Source organism: Pelodiscus sinensis, chromosome 5 (assembly GCF_052426305.1).
Source record: "Pelodiscus sinensis isolate ZL-2025 chromosome 5, ASM5242630v1, whole genome shotgun sequence".
Lineage (NCBI taxonomy): Eukaryota > Metazoa > Chordata > Testudines > Trionychidae > Pelodiscus > Pelodiscus sinensis.
Window position 1 is genome coordinate 48,181,432 of NC_143056.1, and position 26,174 is coordinate 48,207,605.

At 45.9% G+C, this 26,174-nt stretch overlaps 1 protein-coding gene across 3 annotated transcripts in view; it reads right to left on the bottom strand.

Annotated features, from left to right (window-relative positions):
* PRORP (protein only RNase P catalytic subunit) overlaps window positions 1-26,174 on the bottom strand; it is a 99,836-nt gene that overhangs the window by 53,860 nt on the left and 19,802 nt on the right. For all 3 annotated transcript variants that reach the window (XM_075926928.2, XM_006117687.5, XM_006117688.5), the window contains exon 5: window positions 13,107-13,214. In XM_075926928.2, the coding sequence (XP_075783043.2) occupies window positions 13,107-13,214 (108 nt within the window). The remainder of the gene's footprint in view (window positions 1-13,106; window positions 13,215-26,174) is intronic.

The following is a 26,174-nucleotide window of genomic DNA, read 5'->3' on the forward strand; positions in this document are numbered from 1 at the left end:
AAGTATCTTCACATTAAAGAATCCCAATTTGGATCGATTCCATCATCTATGTATGAGAGAGCCATGTTAACATCTCAAGCAGAGAACTGGCTGGCATGGCAGAACCAATGTAGTCAAACTGGGGTTAACCATGATAATTAACCACATCATTAGGCTGAGTCTTTTGTTAATTATCTCATTGTGTACAAATTTGTATTTCATAATTAGACTGACAAATCTAAATGCAATTTGGACTCAGAGTCACATGTCATCATAAATTCTGTCCTGCAGTTTCTTTTGTCTTGAAAAGTTGCTAGAAAATTATTAGGTTTGCTTCCCAAACTTCTATTTCTTTTTCCATTCCCACCACCAAACAACCAAAATACCATAGACAAGTCACAGAAATATGAACCAATATGTTGGCTGTTTAAAATTTGTTTTAAAAGTATCTTCACAATAAAGAATCCCAATTTGGATCGATTCCATCATCTATGTAATAAATTGGGAATAAATACTCTGAGGTCTGAGTCCCCTGCATAGACTTCTGTATAATTCATCTCCATAATGGCTGTAAGAGAAGAATTCCCCATATGGCCCAGGTAAAATGTCTTACTAGACAGAATAATCTTGCACCAATAAACTGTGTGAAATAGGGATACTTCAACTTTTTCATTCTGCAGACCATTTTGTGAAAGGGATATGCTTTTGTGAATTGCCTTTAACAACTCTGCTCAATAGGAAGAGTTGCCACTTACAAACCACTTATGAAGATGAAACACAGCTCACTAAAGGCAAGGGTCTGTATCTGGAGGCTCCCCACACCTGTTCTCAGTGTAGAAGTCCTATGTCTTTACCCACTTCAATTGATCTAGCCACCCAAGGACATTTTTACGTTTCTCATTAATCAAAAGAGAACTAAAATAACAAGAGTGATATGCATCCAGTTCAGCTGATCCTGCATTTGATATCTGATTTTACGGAACAGATTTGGAATATCTCTTTGTAATATTCTGAAAGTAACAATGACATGTTGCTATAGAAACAGAGATTATTCAGCAATGATTCATCAAGGCAACTCCACACTGCTTTACTCAACTCCAAACTGACGTACAAATGATACAACTTCCACCCTGAAGGGGCCACCTGGGAATTCCTGTGATGATTTTACAGTTTGATATCTTTGCTATTGTCATACACAAAGGCCAAGGGCAACGGATGGCAGAGAGATTGATAAATACATCAGCAATTTAATCACACTGGGTTTCAGCAGAAATATAGTCTGACTAAAGGATAGCTAGACCCTTTTCAGTAAAACTTTTGTCGGTCAGGGGTGTGAAAAAACACCCCCAGCTCTACTGCATCCCCTGTATAGCTGTTGGGACTTGGGCCTGAGCTCGGGTTCTTAAAACCAGAGATGGGGACGGGTTTCATGTCTGGGTCACAACATCAGCGTTCCCGTGTTCAGCACTGTAGCACAAACCCTGTGAACCAGTGATACTAGACCCAGGCTCTGCAACTTACTGCCATCGATTTCAAATGCAATGGTGAAGAAATACTCTAAGGCAGGCCTACACTGCATTCTAAGCCTGGGCACCAAACCAGGTGTGAGCCCAAGCCTCTCTTTTGCCACCACAAATCATCCTGATTCAGGTCAGCAAGCATTCAGGACCCAGGTCCTAGGACCCTGCTACACAGACAGGGCGCTGCCCAAGTCTGACTGTGAGCTGGGTGCAAGCCCTAACATTTTGGAGTGTGGATGCAGCTCAGGCTTCAGATCTGAGTCAGAAGGTCTGTGTAATGCAGTATGGACATATAACCCAGGTTTACAATGAAAGGTGGACACTGAAGCACAGGCTTGGAAACACCAAATCAACAAACCTAGGTCCCACAAACACAGACTTACTGTGTAGTGCAGACATACCCTAACAGGGTGGAGGCCACATGTGAAGTGCCCCAACTGGGTTTTCTGATTTTGGAGAAGAGAACAGAGTGGCCATGTTGCCTGACATTGCCTCTGAATGTTGGGGAAGTAACAGAGAACGGATTTCCCAAAAGTAAGTGGTAGTGGTGGGGGAAGGGGTGGAATGGAAAGTTCTCAGCCTGAATTTCTCCAACAACAAAGACAACTCTATGTGACCATTTTCCTTTATTTTAAAAAATAAGTGTATTATTCCCACACTGGCACACAATACTTTTCAGGTTTACTTGGCCCTTGAAATAATGAGATGAAGTAACAAGGAACGCACGTTTACAAACACTCTTGGGTCTGGTAAGTTTTCTTAGGGTTTATCTACTTTACCCTTAGTTTGCAGCAGGATAAAGTATAGAGCTCTACCCCACGCTAGCTTGCCATGTACACTAAATGTCCTGTTGAGGCCCTTGTTTCCTTTGATCTTATCCTGTTTCAAATTAGGATAGGTCAAAGTGAAGCAGGGAACTTTAGTGGATGGCAGGAGGATCCACATAAACACTACCACGTGTTAGATGTGTACCATAGCTTGCTGGAGACTATGTGTTACTGAGGTTTTTCTACACTAAGTCTATTTAGCTTCATTCTGAAAGCCAGATTATCTGAAGGGGATAGCACTGCCAGCCTTTTACTGTGTAGGCTTCAGAAAATTATTTTTTCCTCTTCCCCCAGGATCTGCAAGGGCTTGATCCTGTGAGGTGCTAAGTGGTCTCAGCTTCCATCACCTTAAACAGGATTTGAGGGTAATCAGTACCTGACAGTATTTATTCCCAATTTTTTAAACATTATTTCCCCTAATTCTAAGCACGAGTAAGTGCCAAATTATCCAAATCAGGGTTAACTGACTATCAAGTGAAACTTCAAGGTGGCCACCCCGCCTGCAAGGAACACTTAAATAAGAAAGTGCATTACATTATTATACAGAAACACATTTCTAAGCTTATGCAACTACCGGTAGTTTCTGTTCTGCTAAAAAACGCAACTACTAGCCTCTCTTGACCTTTATCTTTACTAGATGAAAGATATAGACAGGGGTAAGAGGTAAGCACAGTGTCAGGCTGAATGTGCCAAAACTCTATGTACTCTGTAAAGACTAATGTTATTAGATACATCTGGGGACAAAGATTACGTAAAATAAATTAATGATGTGGCATGAATCATCTCTTCGTAGGGTTCTCCTAATCAAACCAGGAAGATATCCTTGTTTGTATAGTACAAGAAGCAACCAAGTGTTGCCCTAACAGCAGCTTATAAACACTGAGTCATCAAACCAAGACTGCTTTGTATAAAGCATTAAACTGAAGTGGTCGGCAATGCATACAAAATCACAAGATATAGCAGAAACTTTTTTAAAGAGAAGCTAAAAGGTCTGTTTTTAATTTGAGTCCAGAATTTTCATATGTCATATAATCCAAAAGCCAGAACATTCTCTGGTGTCCTTTGAAAAGGAAATGATTGATTTATCCAGCGCTGCTTGGGTCCTTAATTCAAAAAAGTTTTTTTTTTCATTTAAATTATTGTCCTGGTATGGGGTTGAGGGGTTCAATATGTAGGCTGCCCTGGGGTGAGAGAATAACCGCAATTCCTCTCTTACTACAGCAGCTTGCAGCCAGGTGAAAAGCACAGTCCTTGGCTGCTGAAGCTGCAGCAGGCACAACAGAGGAAAGGGTACATGCCCCCAGCTGGGGGACAGACAGACACAAAGACTACTCTCTGAAATATATAGTAGATAGCTGTTCTTTTCTCTATCCCTCTCCCTGCTGGCTCAATGAGGTTATAGCGGTCCTGGTCTCCATTTCTGGCCCCTTGCTGCCCCCTGTGATCATTCTACAGTATAACCGTCCCTCCTATTAGACCGCTCCCTTTCCATTTTATGAGAAACAACCGAATTCCAGGCACATCCCATTGTCTTGGCACAACCAAACCCTTACCTTGCTTCAAGTTATGATAAGAGGAAGCTGCATACCAAATTTGGTGGTCCTAGCTCTTACCATTTAGGAGGAATTCTTGAATAAATGGACTCACAGACAGATGGACAGACAGAGGTACATTTCTAAAATATACAGTGAGAAGATGACATAGTTTACACAAAGAACAGCAGTTTTTCATAAGCATTATTGACTCTGTTCATTTAGAGAAAGATTTTAACAATGATCAAGTCATGTTGTTAAGGAGGTAGAGCCACTTGTAAAATGGAGGCCAGGATTATTGCATTTTGTGCTTTATATCTACATGTTCCCTTCATCCACACCAGCATGATTTTTGGTTTCATGGTATTCTGCCAAAGAACTTCCCAAAACACAAGCATACAATTAAATCCCGTTCCTGCAATTTTCTTTGCAATAGCCACAAAACACATTTGTTGAAGAAACATGCTGGTGAAATGAGAAGACTGCTTCTGTCTAATACATAGGAGAAATTGCTCCAGACATTCCTATACAGCTGCCAATTTCACTGACCTACTGACCAACTGAAGGTTTACGCTGTCTGTGGGCTACTATACATTATTCATTTAGTTTTCCTAAATTTCAAAATACGTTAGGAATGACAGTGCAATTAATTTGATAATTTCCTCAACTTTTGCTGTTTTATCCGTTACATTTAAGAGAGAAATTCTCCTTCCCTCACACATGCCAGACATTTTCACCACCCGTCAAATGCTAGAAGGGAATTACAGACATTGGGTAATTAGAAAAAGGAAGCCACCTTGCATCACTGCTTTGGGGTTTAATCATATGAATACGTAAGGGTAAAATGTGATTTTTTTGGTAAAATACTTAGTCACTTTATATAGTAAAATACTTAGTCACTTTATATATAGTCGTACAAAAATCTCAGACAGGAAAAAACACATTCTATTAACATGTAAATAATGACTGAGGATGTACTAAGGTGACTGATTATAGTTAGGGCCCTACCAAATTCACAGTTCATATTGGTCAGTTTCACAGCCAATGGGTCTTAAAATTGGTCAATTTCACGACTCCAGATGTTTACATCTGAAATTTGGTGTTGTGATCTGGAAATCCTGATCCAAAAGGGGATTGTGGGGGAATTCCAAAGCTATTGCAGGAGGGTTGCAGGACTGCTATACTTCCTTCAGTGCAGACTTCAAAGCATAATTTTGAAGGCAGCATCTGTGTTGTTTCCTGCAACTGAAGGAGACTCCCGGAGATGAAGGTAGATCTGATCTTCCCAGTGCTGTTGGGAAAGCTTCAACTGGGGGCTCCTAGCTGCTAGTCAGGACAAGCAGTGGATTAATAGATGGGTTCATAGTGCCAGTGCTCTGGGGACCTGAACAATTTGAAAAATGGGTTCTCCAGCTCTGTCAGGAGCTATGGGGTAGAAGCCCTGAACTTAAGCTGTGGCAGAATTTGTGGGGGCTGAAGCCCCCAGTCCAGGCAGGAATCAGGAGTGGGGGAAGAAGCCCTGAGCCCCACCAGGAGTTGTGAGGGGCAGGAGCCCAGAGGCTAGCCACCTGAACCTGACAGGAGTCACAGGGAAAGGAAGGAGCTGGAAGCCTGGAGCTTCGCCAGGAGCTGTGGGGAACAAAACCCCTGAGTCCCCGCTGGTTCTGCACAGGGTGGCACCCAACAGCCCAAGTTCCTGAGACTGCGCAGGAGTTGCAGGTGGTGGAATACCTGTCCCTCCACCAGCCAAGGTCCCTGAGCTCAGGCAGGAGCTACTGGTGATGGAAATCCTGAGTCCTGGCTGACGCCTGACCATACCTAACTCCAGCAGGAGCCAAAGAGGAAAAGGGGGTAGCAGCAGCCCTGGAGCTCAGGCATTCTGAGCATGAGCAGGAGCTATGGAATGGGGGGCAGCCCTGAGCATGGCAGGAGTTATGGGGGCTGCGAGGAATGGCAGCCCTCAGCCCAGGTCTCTGGGCCATTGGGGGCTACGTGCTGGGGGGGGATGAGGGAGGGAAAGGAGGGGAAGCCCTGAGTCCTGGCTCAGAAGTCGTGGGGGGGATGGGGAAAGTGGGCAAGCAGAAGCCTAGAGCTGCAGGAAGTGGCAGCAGACCCCAGCCCAGGTGCCCCAAACCCCAGCAAGAGCCTTCAGGGGTGGAAACCTAGAGCCCAGCTTTAGGGCTGCTGCAGTGCAGAAGTGAGGGCAATACCTTGGATAACAGCCACACAGGGAAAGACAAGTCATGTCCCTCCCCAGCCAGGCTCATTTCCGGGAGATCAGATTTCATGGGGAAATGCTTATTTTACAGTCCTTGAAATTGGCAGGGCCCTAATTATAGAAATTTCAGTCCTGTTCTTTTTCTTGCATACAGGAATATCTCACGCTATTATTTAAACAGGTGCTCTACAGACAAAATAAAAGACATGGTTGAAGACCTGAAAAATCCTCATGCAGTAATATCTGGGAGAAGAGGCTTATAAATTACTCCAGAGGAAATTCTACATCTCCCAAAAATGCTGAGCACAGGATTTTAAAATTCTGCATGTTTTATTGGTCAAAAACTAATTGTGAAGGCTGCAGAACAGTAATGGTAGCACTGGCCACTGGCTGCACAAAAGTGGCAGATGACACAGCTGTTCTCCCCCCAGATACTTAGAAGTGAGGCTGCACCCAACCTCGACACAATGCAAGGGCGGAAACTTCCTGGGGACCTGACCCTCCACAGCAGACGCGCCACAATAGCAAGAAAGAGGAACAAAGTCTTAGATACACACCTAGCCCTGGTCCCTGATCCACGTACAGGGGAAGCAGGCTGAGCCCAGCAGCATCCAAGTGTGGAGACGCTTAGTGCGGGGGATAGGGTTCTCTGTGGGGCAATCCGAGTGAAGGATTCCAGGGGAGATTTAGATGCACAGGGAGCGGTGGGGGGTTTGCGGTGTGGTGGGAATGGGACTGTGCAGGGGGTGGAGGTGGAGGTGATTTGGGCTCAGCAGCGGAAGTTTGAGGGTTGGGAGAGGGGCTCTGCAAGCAGGGTTCAGCATGGGGGCTAGGTGCTGGGGACATGAGATTTGGTGGGGTGGGGGACTAGGTGCAGCTGGTTGGGGCTCTAGGAGTTAAACATCTGGGTGCAGGGGGCTCATTAGGGTAGTCCAGGTGTAAGGATGATGGGGCTCATTGGAGTGGTGGCCTGGGTGCAGAAGCAGGGGTCTGGTTGCAGTGGGAAGGAGCTTTCCAGGGTCCAGAAGCAAAGGAAGTGGGGCTCAGCAGGAGAAACTGTGTGCAGGGGGATGTCAGATGCAAGGGAAGTGGGGCTCAGCAGAGAGGTATCTGGATGCAGGAGGGCTCTGGATGCAAAGGGTGAAGCCTCGCAGGGTTGGTGTCTGGAGATGTGTGAGGCTCAGCACAGGGGAAGGGGAGGCTCAGCGCAGGGGAAGACTGGCTATGGGGAGGGTTAGGATGCACAGAGGTCAATGAGGAGCAGCTCCTCATATAATGACCCACTCCCCATGTGGCTGAAGAGCGAAGAGGGAAAGAAGGGTGACGGTACAGAGCTTCTTGAAGGTGGAGGCTTCTGGAGGTGGGAATGACTTGCTGGGGAAGGGAAGGGGAAGTCCCAGCTGGAGCTAGCAGTTTTATTCCTGTCGGGAAGCACAGAAAGCTGCTCTAAGACCCATAAATTCATGGAAATGTATCCAAAAATTAAATCTTACGTTTAACTGACAGAAAAGAAATGGAGACACAGAGTAGTCAAGTGGGTACATTATGATTCACATTGTGGTTTTCAGACTGAATTCCTTAAGGACATTCTCATTCAAATGTCCTGATGCCAAGTGCTGTTAGCTTTTGACTTACAAATGTTGTGCATTAACCATGAATTACTTCCCTTGCAAGTTATTTGCATAAAATATTATTCTCATGCCACTGACACAGACAGCAAGCTGCATGCAACATGAGAGGCAGAGCCAGCACCTTGCGAATTAATTCATAGAGCAGACCATTTTAATGCACAGTTAAGAACCATGGGATATTTGGCCAGAAATCCTTCCCAGAACATAAGTGAGTACAATTCTATTGTGAATGCAATATCTTGGGTCCATCTGAGCTAGGTCAGCTCAGGCTAAATTTACAATGAAGACACTCCCTAGTGCTTCCTGTTATAGAACATTAATGTAGCTGACTTTGCCATCAGGTATAAAAGTATCAGCTTATAGATACAGAATAGGAACAAAATCAGAAATCAGGAATAGTATGTTTAAAGCTTCTTAAAAAGTTAGAGGCTGAGAACGGGGGAAGAAACAACAGAGAAATATTTATTTTCTATTTTGTATGGCTTTTCTTCTCTTTTGTGTATGTGAGCTGAGTCATCTTCTGTCTCGTAAAGTCTGGTGCAGATAGTAGGGATACTGAAACCACAAAAGCATCCCCTAATGCACTGCTGACATAATTAACTCAATATTTTATCCTAGCAAACTTACTGATTCAAACTCTTTTAAAAGTAGAAAATCTAAGTAGGTCTTCATCAGTGGTTTCCAACCTTTTTATGTCCAAAATTTCTCTGAATTTTAGGGCAATCTACGATCTACCCTGACCCTTCCCAGAGTCATTGCCCCTTCCCTAAAGCCCTGCCCTGCTCCCTCCCTCCCTTTTACCTGGCTGCAGCAGGGGATTGGGATGCAGAAGGAGGTATGGGGTACTGGCTCTGGGAATGGGGCATGGAAGTGGGGGGTTCATGGTGCGGGAGAGGATATGGGGTGCTGGCTTTGGGAAGGGGCTGGGGCGTGGTGTGCAGCCTCTCACTGGACAGCACTTACTGCCAGCAGTTCCCAATTGCTGGTTCAGCAAGGCTGAGGAAGCCATCCCCGCACCCCTTCTGGAAAGGGCCAATGCGGCCCTGTGGCCCCAGGGATAGGTGGTGAATGACATGTGGTTCTGTATGATGCCTTCTCTACCAGCACCACTCCCTCAGTTCCCTCTTCCTAGCTAATGGGAGCTGCAGGGGGGCCAGTACTTTCAGGCAGGAGCAGTGTGCCAAGACTCCTGACCAGTGTTCCCATTAAGCTGCACAGCGTCACAGGTGATTAATCAGCCCTGCCCAATCAATCACCTCCATGCACAAAGCCCTGAACCCTTGACTGGGCGGGGCTGATTAATCACCTCTGATGCTGTGCTGCAGTGCAGCTTAGAAGGAACACTACTCCTGACATGCTCCCCCCCCCCCCCCCATGAGGTCGCACTGGCCACTTCCGGGAACAGGCTAGCAGTGTGGGGCCAGGGCAAGCAGGGAGTCTGTTTCTGTGGCAGCCCCGTTCCATCACCAGAAGTCATGATCAACTGGGGGACTCCCCAGAATCGACCAGTCGATTGTGATTGGCTGGCTGGTGACCACTCGTTTACACTTACAACAGTGAAGCTGCGCGCCACTATAGCACTTCACTTTTATGAAGATACTACCTACAATAACTGGAAGGCTTCTCCCAGAGAGGCAGTAGCTACATCAACAGGAGAAGCCTCTGATCCACACAGCACCGTTAACTCTGGAAGTTAGGTCAGTATAACTCAGAGGTGGGCAAACTTTTTTGGCCCAAGGGCCACATCTGAATAGGGTAGGCCATGAATGAAGGGCTGGGTTCCAGGAGGGGGCTCAGGGCACAGAGATGGCATGAGGGAGGAGTCACAGGGAAGGGAGTGGGGGTGCAGGAAGAATTCCGGGTGCAGGCTCCAGCCACGCGCTGCTAACCTGGGGTGGCTCCTGGGCAGCCAGTGTAACCGGCAGCAGCTCCATGGAGGAGAAGAAGCACTGCATGCTGCCCTCACCTGCCTCTGCTCCAAGGGACTGCAGGGACAAACTATCCGCTTCTAGGAGCGGCACAGGGCTGCAGCGGGGAAAAACCCTGCCTTAGCCCCACTGCACTGCTGGACTGGTAATCCTAAAAGCAGGATGAAAAGCCCTGATAGGCCAAATGTGGCCCATGGGCTAGTTTGCCTACCCCAGATATAACTAGATCATTCAGGGATGTGCATTTTTCACACTCCAGAGTGAGTCTGGCTTAAGATGCTATTGTAGACCAAGCGTGAGTAAAAGCAGCAGCCTGTGATTAGCTAGAGTGGCTCAGATGACTAACTTAGCTAATGCTCTGGCTAAATGATCCCTTCCCTCAACAAGACTGGGGTGAACCTAACCAATCGACACCGTGAGTGTAAGAAAGTAAGTCATGTTCTCCCAACACATGGATACTAAGGAGGGATCCATTGGAAAGGGATGCTCCAGATTCACAGATATGGAGGCATTCTAGTGGAAAGCTGGTCCCTCCACAGAGTCCATACTGCCTTGGTGGACCTCCTTGACACCTTGACTCCTTAAGTTCTGCTCTGGCTACACAGCAGCAGCTGCAGAGAGGATCCTGTAGGAGACAATGCTGCTTAAAGTATTAACTCACAGTCAAATTTCTTAGTTGAAACCAGTGGGCTCAGCAATGACCAGTCTCCCTGTTTCACTTCTTCCAGTTTCTACAAAGCATTTAGAACCCTGATTATGTGAAGTTCCACCAGAGACCTTCAGTGGAGTCCAGGAAGAATACCAATGAATCATCACTATCCCCCCTCTTCACACCCCATCCTTCTCAGACCCAAAACAGATCTACTGGAACTGGATCCCGGTGCCTGAGGAAGTGGAAGACACATTCCTGACAGTTGCATTTAAAAAAATTTAAAAACACAACAAATATGTGCAACATGTAGTGCACAAGACTTTTACAGGACAATCAACACTTACTTTGCTCTGGGTTCCCAAGTAAACAACTTGTAAACTTCCTGTTTTACTTTCTCAACTGGGAAAGCACCTTCGCTTACAGGCTAGTAACTCCACTAACATCCTCATTGACTAAATAAATCTTACATAACCTCTCTGTCTCAACTGCCTTTATCTGTAAATATGAAATAGCACTTACCTTCAGCCTCTGCAACCATATTTGAAAAGCACTTCCTAAAAATTGTTTTTAATATAAATAGCATGCAGCCTTACTTCCTTCGGGATTAGACACATAGGCAAAATCAAATGAAGCCGCAATTTAAATGATCGCAGCTTCATTTAAACTTACATGGCTGCCGCGCTGAGCCCACAAACAGCTGATCGGCTGTTTGTCCACTCAGCGCGCTAGTCTGGACGCTCCCCTGCCGACATCAAAGCCCTTTGTCGGCAGCCCCGTTATTCCTCGTGGGATGAGGTTTAGCGGGGCTGCCGACAAAGGGCTTTGATGTCGGTAGGGGGGCATCCAGACTAGCGTGCTGAGCGGACAAACAGCCGATCAGCTGTTTGTCGGCTCAGCGCGGCAGCCATGTAAATTTAAATGAAGCCGCGATCATTTAAATCGCGGCTTCATTTGACTTTGCCAAAACAACAAATCTACATGGCTCCGTCGACGGAGCCATGTAGTTTAGACGTACCCTCTAATACGTATCACTAAAGCAAAATTACAGTCAACATGGAAGGGAAAGAATATATGAGTTCTCACTAGTATACCAGAGCTCAAAAGCCGGTATAGTTTCCTTACTGTGGCTGCCTCGTATGTCGACAGAAGGCATTTGTCAATGTAGGAACACCATGGGTGGTGCATAATTGAGGCTGGAGGAAGCTAAACCTCATGCCAGGGGGAGGGGATGGGTGGCATGAGGTTTAGCTTCCCCCAGCCTCCATTATGCACCACCCATGGTGTTCCTTTTACAGGACAATCAACACTTACTTTGCTCCAGATTGTGGGGCTCCAGGGTGGGGAGTATGGGAGCAGATTAGCATGGAGCCATGGGCAAGGCCATGGATGGAAGGTCTGGAACAGGTGAAGGCTCTAGACTCGGAGCTCCAGCCAGGGCCATGAGCTCTTCTGTGACTTGGACCAAATTCTCAGCAGTGCCCTCTCCCACGTCAAGTGGGGGGAGCTAAGAGCAGCAAGCAGGGGCTGGACCTCAACCACAGGAGGCAGGTCACGGGTTAGCCTCCTCCAAGGGAAAGGTTCACCTGCCAAATATGTCTGTTAGCTATGCTGACAGAACAGCACTTCTTTTGTTGGCCAGACATTTTGACATTATACACTAGACATTTTGTCAGCACAGCTATGTTGATCAGGAAGCATGGTTTTTTACACCACCCCTGACCAACATAATTATGTAAGTTTTAGTGTAGATCAAGCCTGAGACGGTGAGAGTCTTCAGGAAGTGAAAGAAAGTTCTTGTACAGGATATAGTTTTAAGCTGCCCCCAAGTTCTTATTTACACACGGAAACTGACCAGCAGGGGTAGGCAAGATGCATCAGGGGTGGGCAAGATGCAGCCCACGGACTGAATCCAACCCGCCAAACTGCCAGTTCCAGCCCGTGGCCACCTTGCCGGGACCCTTGCCAATTTTAAACAGCTGACTGCTCCCTGCTCCTGATGATGGGGAAGATGGGGGAGGCTATGCACACTGTCCCTGCCCCCAGAAAAATTTCTCAGCTCTTATTGGCTGGACTCCCCCTCCGCCCCGGTACAGAGCAGAGGCACATGGAGCAACCAGTCTTTCTGACCAACCTGGGACTGCTGCAGACAGGCAGAGAGCCTGCCTCAGGTTCCTGCAGGGCTGCTGTCTGGGAGATGCCTACCTCCCACCCCACTCAACTACCTGCCACAGGCCACCAACCCTTCCAGCTCCAGGTCACCAACCAGACCCTGTATCCCTTCCCCTTACCTCCTCCAGGTCACAACTCCCTCCCAAGACCCTGCACCCTGCAACATCCCTCCCCCAAGCCAGAATTTTCTCCTGCACCATACCTCCTCCCGGATCCTCTATCCCAAGCCCCTGGCATAGATCACAACACCCTCCTTCACCAAAACACTCTCTCAGACTCCACAACCTTTCCTGCACCACAGTCCCATACCCAAAGCTCCCTTCTGCACCCAACCTCTGTCCCAGACCCTGCACTCTTTCCACAGAAGTGTGACCCTTGACCACTCACCAAAATCTTGGTGTGTCCACCCATTAAAAATTATTGTCCACACATGTCTTGCATAGTAAAATACATTACAATAACTGTTTTCTTCCTGATTTGTATTAACGTATTCAGTATTCAAATTCAAAACGTTTCTCTAACGTGCTACAAAAATGCTTCTGATCACTTGCAAGAGTGGGTAAGCAATAAAACAAGACATTAACTTCTTATGCTCAGCTAAACTGTATTGAAAAAATGAAACTCCTTATGAATAATTAACCAGCACTTACAGTTTGAGACTCACTCCTTCTGTTAGAAACTTTGGCAACATTGAGACCATCTATCACAATATCATATGGAGGATGATTTTCCACAAAGTTTCGAAATTCTTCAAGTTCCTAGGAGGAGGAGAAAAGGGACTGAATAAGTAGAGGTTTGAGGGTTTTTTTTTTTTTTTAAAGCAAAACAGACACAAAACCTCCTAAATCTCTCACTTCATTATCTTCTGCTGCCTTTAATATCATTCATGAAATATTTGCTGCAACAGCTTCAAAGGATGGTAATGTTGCACTAGATGCTTTCCATTACATTTTTTTCTTTTCTTACAAGAATAAATTCCACATTTTCTACCCCTTTTAACCTCACTGTATGAGCTCAACATTTTTTACAAAAATCAAAATGTGACAGATACTTCAAAGCTGGGTGCAACTTTTAAAAATCTCATTTAAAAAAGAAAATAAATGACTGGGTGTCAAGATACGTGGGTTCCATTCCCAGCTGTGCCGTTGATCAGTTTGTGGTCATGGGCAAGATATGTTGCCCTTCGGTTCCCCATCCGCAAAATGGGATAATGCTATTTGCATTTTTAGTAAACAGCTTTGAGATTTCTGAATGCAAAGCACTAAATAAGAGATGATACATTTGCTTACTACTCTGGCTGTAAGATGTACAAAAGCTTTTAAAGCAGGTAAAATAGGGAACTTTTCTATGTCAGAAATGTCACCCAATGGCTGATCAAAGAGCATTTCGCCAACTCTCCCTGCCAAAGAGAAATCATAGGTGCATTAGACCCGTCTAGAATAGCTCAGTGTAAGTTCAGATGATCATCTTTCATCAACAGAAGTTGCTCCAATAAAAGATATTACCTCACCCATTTTGTCTCTCACTAGTATGCTGTGGGATCAACATAGCTACTACACTACGTATTGGTATGCGTAGCATTTAACAGAGGAGGAATTGTATCATGAATAACAACAGATGAGCCTTCAGACACCTCTCCCCTCAAGTCCTGGCATTTGCATTCCTGCATAGGTTGGCAAGCCATGCAACATGATAGACTAGGGGAGGCTTTGTACTAAACAGGGTTGTTTGAAATTATGGGAATGGCATAGTGTTGTCTTTGTGGAATGCTCTGGAGTTTTACCAGGCTCACGCACAAGTTCATGCAGCATCTGCAAGTAACATGGTCTATCATCCTAGGTATAACTCCATTCCATCATGGTGGATAATGACTTGACTTTGGATTTACATGCCTTCAACATCTCCTGTCTGGCCTACAACAATGCCTGTGCATGAAGCCATCAGTCCTTCAGAAACTCCAACAAGTACAGAATGCTGCAGTGCATCTCTCAGCATGGGCTCCTTCGAGCACATCACATCTTTCTTCCACGGGCTTGGAAGCTGACAGTGTTCCTTTCACCAACAAATGCAGTGTGCTCGATTCTACTTTCTTTTTTGGCTGACATGGAGAAAGAAAGACTCAGTTGAAGTCAGTGGATTTACACATATTTTAGCCCCGTTTTTGAGTTAATGTTTTATGGCAAACTTTTGTAATGTAATCACTAAAAAAATCTTCAGCAGACAGAGGCTTCTATGGGTCTTCATTTCCTGGAAGGTCAGGCACGGTCCTGAAATATATTCGAAGTTAGGGTATGTCTACATAGCAACATTATTTTGAAATAACTTAGTCTGTGTCTACACAGCTGGAAGTTATTTCAAAATAATGTCGAAATACTGTCAAGATGGAGGATTTATTCCTTGTACAATGAGGGTTACAGGCGTCCGAGTAAGAAGGGAAGTCAGAGGAAGAGTGCTCTATTTCGAAAAAGCGCTGTGTAGACACTCTCAATTTTGAAATAAGCTATACAATTGACGTAGATCAATTTGTAGACACATCCTTAGTCACCAATACACTGAATATACAGAAATCATCAGAGTACATTTTAAACCTTCAGAAGAGAAGGCTATTTACTCCAATTACTTGACAACAAATATACACAGGAATCCCTTTGATTATGTAACAAGAAAATATGTACTGCAAGTTCTTGAAGTTTAAGGCGTGTCTCTGAGATGAACCCAATCAACTCATCTGTCATCAGTCTTCTCTAATTACCTATTACATATTTCCATCACAAAAAGCAGAACTAGCCACAAAAGTATTCTTTGTTTCTTAGAAAACTGCTATATGACCCGTTACTATGTACATACCTATGCAATTATTCACATCTATTATTCTGCATAGTTTCCCCGGTAGCACACCCAAGAAATCAATAACGTCACATTTTAATGGTATTAATAGATCTTTTTGGGAGACGTTATTTGGACATTTTATACGGCTCCAATCCTTCCACTGAAGCCAAATAGAATTTTGTGGCTTAACTCTATATTTAAAAATGAAATCCCAGAGGGTATGTCTATATTACGGGATAAGGGCGAATTAAGATCCGCAACTTCGGCTACATTAATTGCGTTGCTGAAGTCGAAGTACCTTAACTTGACTTTTGGCACTGTCCACACTGCAGGAAGTCGAAGGGAGTACACTCTCCCTTCAACTTCCCTTACTCCTCGTGGAAGCAGGACTACCAGCATCGACCAGAATGCCCCTCTCAGTTCCAATTAGTGTGTCTTCAGTAGGAATGTGAAGGACTAGTCGACTATCCAATAGCTAGTAGACTAGTCACTTCCTCCCCCCCTTGCTGCCTCTATCAGAAAGAGGCAGCAGGGGGAGAGGGGGAAGGCAGAAAGGTGAGAGAAGGGGGTACTTCAAAGCAGCAGCGCCGCTTGGAACCTGGGACCAGACCCCAGGCTCCACATCGCGCTGCCGCTTTGAAACGCACACTTTGAAATGGCCAGCTGGGGAGTCCCAAGGCTGCACATGGCATTTCAAAGCATCAGCACTACTTAGAGCCCGGAGTCAGCTGGGGACTCTCCTGCTGACCCTGGGCTCCATGCGGTGCTGCTGCTTTGAAATGCCATGAGGAGCTTGACGGTGGGCTCCCCATGGCATTTCAATGTGGCAGAGCTGCTTGGAGCCCAGGATCAACAGAGGAGTCCCCAGCTGTCCCTGGGGTCCATGTGGCGCTGTTGCCTTTGAAATGTAGCAATAGCCCTAGGGTTGCATCGACTATTCAATGAGTCAATTACTTGCAATTTAACATCCCTAGTCTTCACTAGACCCATTAATTCTAACCCTAGAAGATCGACGACAGCAGCAGCTTCGATCTTCTCTGTAGTGTAGACATACCCAGAGAGAACAGCTAAATACACATATTTTATTGAAGACACCTGGGCTCCCTTCTCAAATTTTCCTTGACATAGTAATGCAGCTATTATCTGAATAAGGCATTTGAATTGAAAGATTCATCATCCTTACACAGTGATCACTAACTAAACCATTTGGATTCAGAGGTGGTGAAGGCCAATGCAAGGATATCGGGTTCCATGTTGATAACAATTAACAAGATTTTCCTGTGGGAAGAGGAAATGTCAGTTTTCCTGACGATGCTGCAAGACCCCTGCTTGAAAAATTAATTCCCGATGTTAACAATTTTAACCACATTTCCAATCTTCCTTTTTTGGGAAAGGTCGCTGAGCAGGTTGCATCTAGATAACTGTGAGTGTTTTGGGAATCCTTACATATGCATGAACTCTATCAGATATAGGCTTACATATGAGACAAAAATTGAGCTGGTGGCACTGATGATTTCCTCCTAGAAACTGACAGTGAAAAAGTGTTCCTGTTGATTCTTTTACATCTATTAGCAGACTTTACACTATGGATCAGAAGCCCTTATTGAAATGTATGGAACTGTGCAAAGGGCTTCTGTGTCCTAAAATCTTCTCCCTAAGAATGTCATTGGAGGGCTGAATATTAGAGAAACATGGGCTGCTCCATTTGCTGATGATATCCGTCTCTTTGTTTCTACAGGTCTGATCCAGATGGTGCAATGAAACAAATGACCTACTGACTACACAAACTTGGTTAGTTTCCATGACTCATGTTGAATAAGACTAATCTGATGTTGATGGGTTAGGGGAAGCAGTCAGAAGGGCTAGTGAAGTGCTATTATCAGAGGGTATGTCTACACTACCCTGCTAGTTCGAACTAGCAGGGTAATGTATGCATACCGAACTTGCTAATGAAGCCCGGGATTTGAATTTCCCGAGCTTCATTAGCATAAAGCCGGCGCCGCCATTTTTAAAAGCCGGCTTGTTCGAACCCCGTGCCGCGCGGCTACACGCGGCACGGGCTAGATAGTTCGGAATGGCTAGCTAGTTCGAACTATCTAGCCCATGCCGCATGTAGCTGCGCGGCATGAGGTTCGAACAAGCCGGCTTTTAAAAATGGCGGCGCCGGCTTTATGCTAATGAAGCCCGGGAAATTCAAATCCCAGGCTTCATTAGCAAGTTCGGTATGCATACATTACCCCGCTAGTTCGAACTAGCGGGGTAGTGTAGACATACCCAGAGGTAGTTTGAACACTGGTGTATAAACTAGATATTTTATTACAACCTGGGCTGCTCCTGGACACCAAAGCACTTTTTTCTATCTGCAACTAGTCAGAGAAGTACAGCTTTTACACTGCAATCTCGACTCTGCTATTGCCATAATTAATCTGATCAGACACTGACTAAAGATAATTTTCTTCACACTTTGAAGTAATCCCAAATGCTTACTGGATAGTCAACACAGTCGTCAACTAGTCGTTTCCCCCCTCCCGTTGCTGTCTCTATCAGAAAGAGGCAGCAAGGGGAGGGAGGGGGCACGAAGGGGGTGTTTCAAAGTGGCAGTGCCACATGCAGCCCGGGGCCAGCTGGGGAGTCCCCAGGCTGCACGCAGTGTTTCAAAGCAGCAGAGCCACATGGAGCTCAGGATCAGCTGGTGACTTACCTGCTGACTTTGGGCTCCACAGGGCGCTGTTGCTTTGAAATGCTGCAATGACGCCGGGCTCTGCGTGTCGTTTCAAAGTGGCAGCACCACACGGAGCCCGGGATCAGTGGAGGATACCCCAGATGACCCCAGGCTCCACGCTGCACTGCCTCTTCGAAATGCCATGGGGAGCATGAGGCCAGTGGGGGACTGTCCCACTGGCCCAGTGCTCTCCACAGCACTTTCGTCTTTGAAGTGTAGCCACAGCTTAGGGCTGTGGCTACACTTCAAAGGCAAAGGTGCTCTATCGACCAATTGAATAGTCAATGCAAATCAACTATTTGATTAGTCAATTACTCAAAATTTAACATCCCTACCCCAGACGCCACACTTCCTCCATTAATATCATGAAAGAGTGCGGCCCTCAACCATTTTCCAAATTCTTGGAATGGCCTCCCATCAAAAATTATTGCCCACCTCTGCTATAGGAGGCTTCGACAATGCTGGGTAGAATGAGACAATTACCTCTCATGTCTTACATATGATGCTTATATTAATATACTCCAGAATGATGGTAGCGGTTTTTATAACGGCATCACATAATTGGCTTTAGAGATGTAAAATCTCATTTAATTCATTAACTGGTTAAACATTAAGTTTAACCAGTTAACTGATTAAACAGGGGCAGAGGAAGGCCATTCCAGCCTGCCGGGCTGGAGCGCCCGCCCCCCCACCAGAGCTGAGTTGCAGCGGCCCCCTGCACCGTAGGTAGGGGCTGCTGACTCCCAGCCCACACAGCGTGTGAGTCATAAGCCTCATGGAGGGTCAGGTAGGGAGAACTGGAAGCAGCAGGAGGGGGGGGGGGGGGGGGGGGAGGGCTGCCAGCTCCCAGGCTGTGCAGGCTTGCGGGCTGAGAGTCAACAGGATTGTACTGGGTGGAAGCAGCATAGAAAGAAAGGCTGCCACCTCCCAGCTTCGTGGACTCTCAGGCTAGAAGCCAGTAACCTCCCCCTCTCGCTGCAGCTTCTGCCCCATGCAAGCCTGCTCCATCCCATGAAAGTCTGCCCCCTCTTCCTGTTAAGGGTGCTGCTTGCCGGGTAACCAGTTACATCCCTAGTTGGTTCATATTCAATTTACGATTATCCCTATGGTCTTGTACAGCAGTATAACTACTCTGCCGGTTATTCCCCACTTTGTAGTTGTAGACTTGATTTTTCCTTCCTAAGTGATGTACTTTGCACTTACATTTAATGAATTTCATCTTAATTCAGACTAATTTGTCAAGGTCTTTAATCCTGCTTTCTAAAGTGCTTACGATCCCTTTCAACTTGGAATCACCTGCAAATTTTATAAGCTTACTCTCCACTCCATTATCCAGATTATTAATGAAAATACTGAATAGTACCAGATAGGGATGTAAGTGACAAGTAGAGTCACTACCCGACTACTTGCTTCCCCCCCTTGCTGCCTCTGTATCAGCAATATTCTAGTCACATTATAGTCTAGTCACATTTATAGTAGTGGTTTGGGCAGTGATTGGTTGGTTTGTTTATTTGAAGGAAGAAAATACTGCTGTGTGAGCTGACATTTTTATGGTAAAACAAGTCTTCCAAGTAACTGACAACAAGTGCAATTTTAAAGGTTAATGTAAAGCTATCTGAATCTCAAAAAAGCTGTATAACTGTTTTATGTTGATAAAGCATTCTTTGGAGGTAACGTTTACATACACACTTTTAAAGAACTAATTTTCCAAGGTGAAAGAAGTAAAAAGAAACCTTACTTTTTCACTTCAGCTGATTTGTTTTCAATTTGAACTGCAGCTGCCACAAGGAATGTGACAGACTGTGGACAATGGAAACCCCCTTGTTTATCATACTTCTCAGTCATAAATTCTCAGTTATCCAAGCCAAGATTGCAGCTCCTCAACTACAATTTCCTTTCAGAAAAGCCCCGACTCTGTATGAAGAGTCTCACAGTCTGCCAACTACCCTGTAATTCAAAGGACACTTCAGATCACCACAAAGTCCATTTTGCAAAGACAATTAAAAAGTCACAAATTTAATTTGGACAATCCACCAAAACACATCCACAATATATCTTCATTCCACTACATGGCTGTTTGATAACAAGCCTGATAATTAAAAGCTGATGAAATTATCTTTTGAAAAATTAGCACCATTGTGAGTATTATGTCCTTCATCTATTAACAGGATTTGCATACCTTCCATCTGTAACTACTTCATAGCTCTTGTTCCAGATACTTACGGTACAAGAAGTTACTTATTAGTTAAATAATTAAAAAGTTTTCTGGGGTTGCATGTAGGGATGTAAAATCCCATTTAATCCTGTTAACCGGGAGCTGCTCCAACTGGGCCAGGCTCACCACGCTGCGCCACAGGCAGGGTGCAGCGGGCAGGGCCGTAACAAGGGTGAGGCAAGGGGAGCGCTCGCCCCAGATGTATCATCATAAGGGGCGCAAAGATGCAATAAGCAGAAATAATAAGAAGCACAAGTCAAGAGCAGGACACATAGTAACCTAAGGAGAGGGGCTGCACAATTGATATTTCGCCCCAGGCACAAAAATATCTAGTTACAGCGCCGCTGCCATTTAACTTCAAGCAGTAAGCATCACTCACTTAAGGGGGATGCTTAATAGTTAACTGGTTAACCAGTCTCATCCCTAGTTGCATGTCCCTGATAGGTCCCAGGAGAAACTCATAACAAGCTTGCTGTGTACTCTTCCAAATGTTGGAGGGTATGGATTGTGCAGAGAATTCTTCCAGCGCCATTTTGAAAGCTTACCGTTAAATGTCTTAGGAACATACTCAGCAAAAAACAGCAGAACCAATGTAAGATTTCCAAGAAGGTGTCCAGCAGGATGGTAGATAAGAATTTCTATTACTACATTTCAGCCACAACACAAATCAGCAAACTTTAATGTGTAAAATTTAGGAGCATCAAAACCTAAAATATAATGGATCACTACTTCTCACTCCCTTCTCAGTAAATTATCCTTTCTGATCAACACAGGTGCCTTTATAGCAAAGAGTAGCGGGTGCCATGAACTTGAACTACACTAACCTGCAAGATATAATTTCTCGTTTCAACAGCTATACATGTGCTAGCTCTGTAGTGTGCTAATAATACAATACAGTGCAGCGTATTGGAATGGGCTCACTCCATGAGTATGTACATATGGTTTTGGATGAGATCATACTCAGGGCAGCCAGACCATCACTCTGCTGCAGCTGTAGCTTTGGTTTTCACATGATAGCTGAATCAGGACTGGATGGGTATATCTACACAAGCTGAAAATTGTACCTCCCAGCTCCAACATACCAAAACAAACTTCATAAATTAACGTTGCTAGTTAAGGAATTACAGAAATATAAACCTATTAGAAGTAGCAATGTAAGCGACTAATTGGATAGTCGACACACTAGTTGACCAGTCGCTCCTCCCACTTGCTGCCTCTATGAGAAAGAGGCAGCAAGGGGGGGTAAGAGAAGAGAGGATGCTACAGCGAGCCAGCTTAATAGCCGGATATCCCCAGCTCCAGCTCCTCGGAAGGGGGCAGGGGCACAGTGGCAGTGTTCCACCTTTGAAAAGTACAGGAGTCCCCGTTGGGAAGTGAAAGTGCCACATGGAGCCGGGGTCCAGGAAGGGACTCAGAGTCCAACTCTGGCACCAGGCTCCATGCAGCGTTTCAATCTTTGAAAAGCACAATGCACAAAAGCCCCTGCACTTTCCCCTCACTCCCTGACAAAGGGAAAGAGCCAGCAATATTCCCGTACAAATGGGGGGAGAAGGGGAGCTGTAGCTCTCCCTGCCCTCCATAAAGGGCACCTAGGGGGTGGGAGGCTACGGGCTGAGGCAGTCCCAGATGTGGTTGGGGGGAGGCACACCCCCAGGTAGTCCCTTTCACCTGCCTGGTGATTCTGTCTGGTTTTATAAGAAGCAATCCCATTCCAGGCACATCCCATTTTATTGGCACAACCAAACTCTTATGTTGCTTTAAGTTATGATAAGAGGAAGCTGTATACTAAATTTGGTGGTCCTAGCTACCCTTTAAGAGTATCTCTTGAACAAACAGACAGATGTACAGACAAGACAGATTCACAGACAAACTCTCAAATATATAGCAGATTAATTTACCAGGATTTCTATAAGGAACTCTAGAAAATAGGTGTTATTATTTGTGCTACAATGCAACAATTCATTCCAATTCTTTTTTAATTTTAATACTATGGAGCAGCAGTAACCATTTGACCATGTTACGATTGACACTACATTAAAAAAAAAAAAAAGATTCTGCAGTCCCTTATAAAATTCCAAAAGAAGTCAGATCATCTTGAAAATTGGAATAAATCTGAAGCAAGGATAAACTTTATGGGAAAAATAGAAAGATAATTAACCAATGGGGTTCAGAAACAATAGGTGTTTTCAGAGTTGCAAAAGTCTAATGCTTTTTCTGCACACTTAGGGTATGTCTACACTACAGTGGTATTTTGAAATAGCTTATTTCGAAATAACGCATCTACACACAAAATGCATTTCGAAATAGCAATTTGCTATTTCAAAATAGCATTTTGCTATTTTGAAATAGCACGTCCACACTGAGTGGACTCTGAATCGCATTTAAAGCTGGCCGGAACCAGTTCCAGCAGGGCACCGGGTCAGGACTTACTGTGTGGGGCTGCTCCCTGAGGCTATCTGAGGTCTGTGCTTAAAGGGACCCCCCCGGACAGCCAGTTCTCAGGTTTCCCTGCTTGCTTGTCTACCTCGATGAGGGACAGCAAAGCATTTTGTCTCTGCATGCTCTGGTTGCCCTCACTCGGGACACCACAGCACTCAGCAACATAGAGCCAGAGCTGCCCCTCAGCACTCTGGTGCTTCTCTTGGACACGTTGCTGTGAGCCTGGCTGCACTTTCTGCAGGCTGCCATCCGGGAGGTCCATCGGGGGGCTGTCAGTATCCAGGAGGCCATGTGGGAGAGCTTCTACCCTGAGGAGCACCAAGAGCCTCCCTGGTCTGCCCCACTGGGGGCCTGTGCCTCATTCCTCCCTCACGTCCTTCCACTTACTCCTCCCTAACCTCCCTTCCTAATGTCAAATAAAATACACGTATTTTCATGAACCCAAACTCTCTTTATTTAACAAAACTCGGAGGGGGGAGGGAATGAAACTCTGGTGAGACTGGGGAAAGGAGGCAGGAGAGGGAAGAAGAGAGGGTGGGAGAGGTGAGGGGGAAATCTAGGAGGAGGGAGCTGGAAGGGGGAAGCAAGGAGAAGAAGGAGGAGGGGAAGCTCAGGGCTCAGGGTCTCGCCGGACCAACTTGATTGTCATGCAAACCTGCTCCTGGGTTCGCCCTGGAGATTTTTCGCTTTCCTCTGTAGCATGGGGCACGGATCACTGCATCTTGGGGTCCTTAAACCATTTGAGGTCTTCAATATCTGAGATATAGGTGAGAGGATTATTCTAGGAGAGGGTGGTTGAGATTCTGTAGCCTGCATTGTTCAGGGGGTCAGACTAGATGATCATAATGGTCCCTTCTGACCTTAAAGTCTATTAGTCTATGAGGCCTTTGGAGGTCAGGCTGGCAGCTATCCTGCCATAGATGGCCGCATTCCTCCATCTAGTGTGGAGATCATGGAAGTTGGGGGTGTCCCCCCAACCTGAATAAGGTCTGTGATCTCCATCCTGGACCAGGAATGCGCCCGCCTTCTCCGGGCCCTGCCAGGCTCCTGGGAGCTGGCAGACTGCTCCTGGGGAGCAGTGGAGGGCTGGCTGCCAGTGGCTTGCTGGCTCATGTTTGAGGGCAGTGACTGCTGGCTCTGGGCTGGAAGCCTTGAACTGGCATTGGCACTGTCGCCAGAGTCTACCCCTTTAAGGGCTCTGGGGAGAGGGGGAGGGAGAGAAGTGTTCTTGGTTGAGGCCAGAGTGGCCACCAGGGCACCCTGGAAAGGCTGGAGGCCCCCTATTTTGAAATAAGTGTCTACACAGCACTTATTTCGAAATAGCTATTTCGAATTTGGCATTATTCCTCGTAGAATGAGGATTACCAACTTTGAAATAAACAGTTTGGCTGTGCAGGTGCTAGGAAAGTTATTTCTAAATAAAGGCTGTTATTTCAAAATAACTTTGCTGTGTAGACATACCCAAACAGAGAAGAAACAGTGAGTAAGGTAACTGCAAAACTTAAATAGCTAGACTCTTCTTGTTGCCATCTAGTGCATGGTATCGACAGAAGTATAAAATCTGAAACATGGGAAGTGATCAGACTTCCTTTTGGTACTATAGAGTAGAACGACAGAAGGCTCGCAATCTATTTATATGCTGCTGGAACACAGCACAGAATTCCTAGCTGAGCTGTTAACTGAACTTCCAGCTTCTCCCAGAACCTGCATAACAAGAGGCTAGGCCAGGACAGGAAGAAGAGAGGGGAGAACTGAGAGCTGAAGCTGGGTCAGGTGTGTAGATAACAGCTCAACTCTTCTTCCAGAAGCTCTTGCTAGCACACAGGATTTAGGATAAATTCTACTACTTCCATCCTCTTGAGGGCAGAAAGACAGTGGTGGGGAACTCATCCCTGAGACCATTACAGGAGATGAGGTAATAGTCTAGCTCGTTATATGGCTTCTCCATCCATTAAACCAGGGATTGGGAACCTTTTCTGGATTGGGAGCCGCTGACCCAGAGAAAAATCAGTTGGGGACTGCACAAAAGTGAGGAGAAAGACACTCCCCACATTTCCCTCACACACCAGAGCCTAAGAGGGCCCAGGCTAGTAGATTTTGTGTGCTCTACCCCATGGGAGGCGGACAGCGCAGCTGGAGTGCCAGTTCAGGCACCCAAATGCTGGAGAAAGGGGAGCTAGGCAAGGCAGGGGCCACATCCAGCCCCCAGGCCTTAGGTTCCCCACTCCTGCATTAAACTATCTGATAAGTACACTGTGGGGAATCAGGATGCCTCCCCAGACCTTTCAGATGTTGCAAGTGTACCTGGGGAAGGCAAGGGTTTGGGGTGATCTGAGGAAAGACAGAAAGAATGAAGGAGCAAGTGGAGACAGGGATACCCAGGGGCGGATATAGGGCAGGGCGAACGGGGCGGCTGCCCCGGGCCCCGCGCTTAAAAAAGCCCCACGCATGCGCCGTGGTGCCACCGCGCATGCACATGACGTCACGGCGCATGCGCCGTGGCAAAGGAGGGGCCCCACGGAGTTATGCTGCCCGGGGCCCCGCAAAACAGTCATCTGCCCCTGGGGATACCACTCCAGTGAAGGGCCCCATAATGCCCCACCCTCCTGGGTTTAATACAGCTTCTTCACCTGAAAGAATCCTAGAAAGCTGGAGCTGCTGTACTCCCTAAAGATCATAAGACCTATCAGCTACGGAGGTTGAAGCTGAACTTTGGTACCAGCAGCAGCAAAATGCAGCATTCTCATAATGGTTTGATCAGTCTATTGTCAGCAAATAAATTTCTGTGATGTGACACTGGGTCCATCTAGTGGTCTTTTATCTCTCAACTCCATAAAGTACCCAGGCTACTCATTTGTAGAAGTCAACACACAGACTACGGCTAGACCAGTGTTTCTCAACTTTTTTTTTTTTTTTTTTTTTAAATAAAGTACCCCTTTTTCTTAAAAAGAAAAAAAAATACCCCCAGTACCTACAGTTTTCAGACACAATTTTTTTTTCCTACCATTGCAACATATTTGTTTAAACAACTTAATTGTAGCCAGGTGAGCAATGAAATTTTTGGGTGTAAAAAGTACAAAAATAATAAAATGCTGTAAAACTTAAAACAAAAATTCAGTTGTCTTGACGTACCCCCCCAGATTTCTCTCGAGTTGCCCTAAGGGTACTCGTACCACTGGTTGAGAAACACTGGTCTAGACTACAAACTTCTTGAGCAAGAACCTTTTTTTGGAAGAGATCTTCTGAAAAAACTTCTTGCGCATTCTTTCTGCACACACTTTAGGTGTGGGGACCTCATCAGGGTTGTGAGGGTCCAGGGTACACAGGGATGTAGACAGGGGGGGGGGGCTGGAGTGGGGTCAGGGTTGGCGGAGAAGCAGGGGGAGGGGCCATAGGCATCACTTGGAGAGGAAGCAGAGGAATAGCAGGGGGAGCAGGCGGAGGGGGAATAGGCATAGCAGGAGGGCAGGAGGGTGGAAACAAGAAGCAGCGGTGTCAGGCAGGTGTGCCACC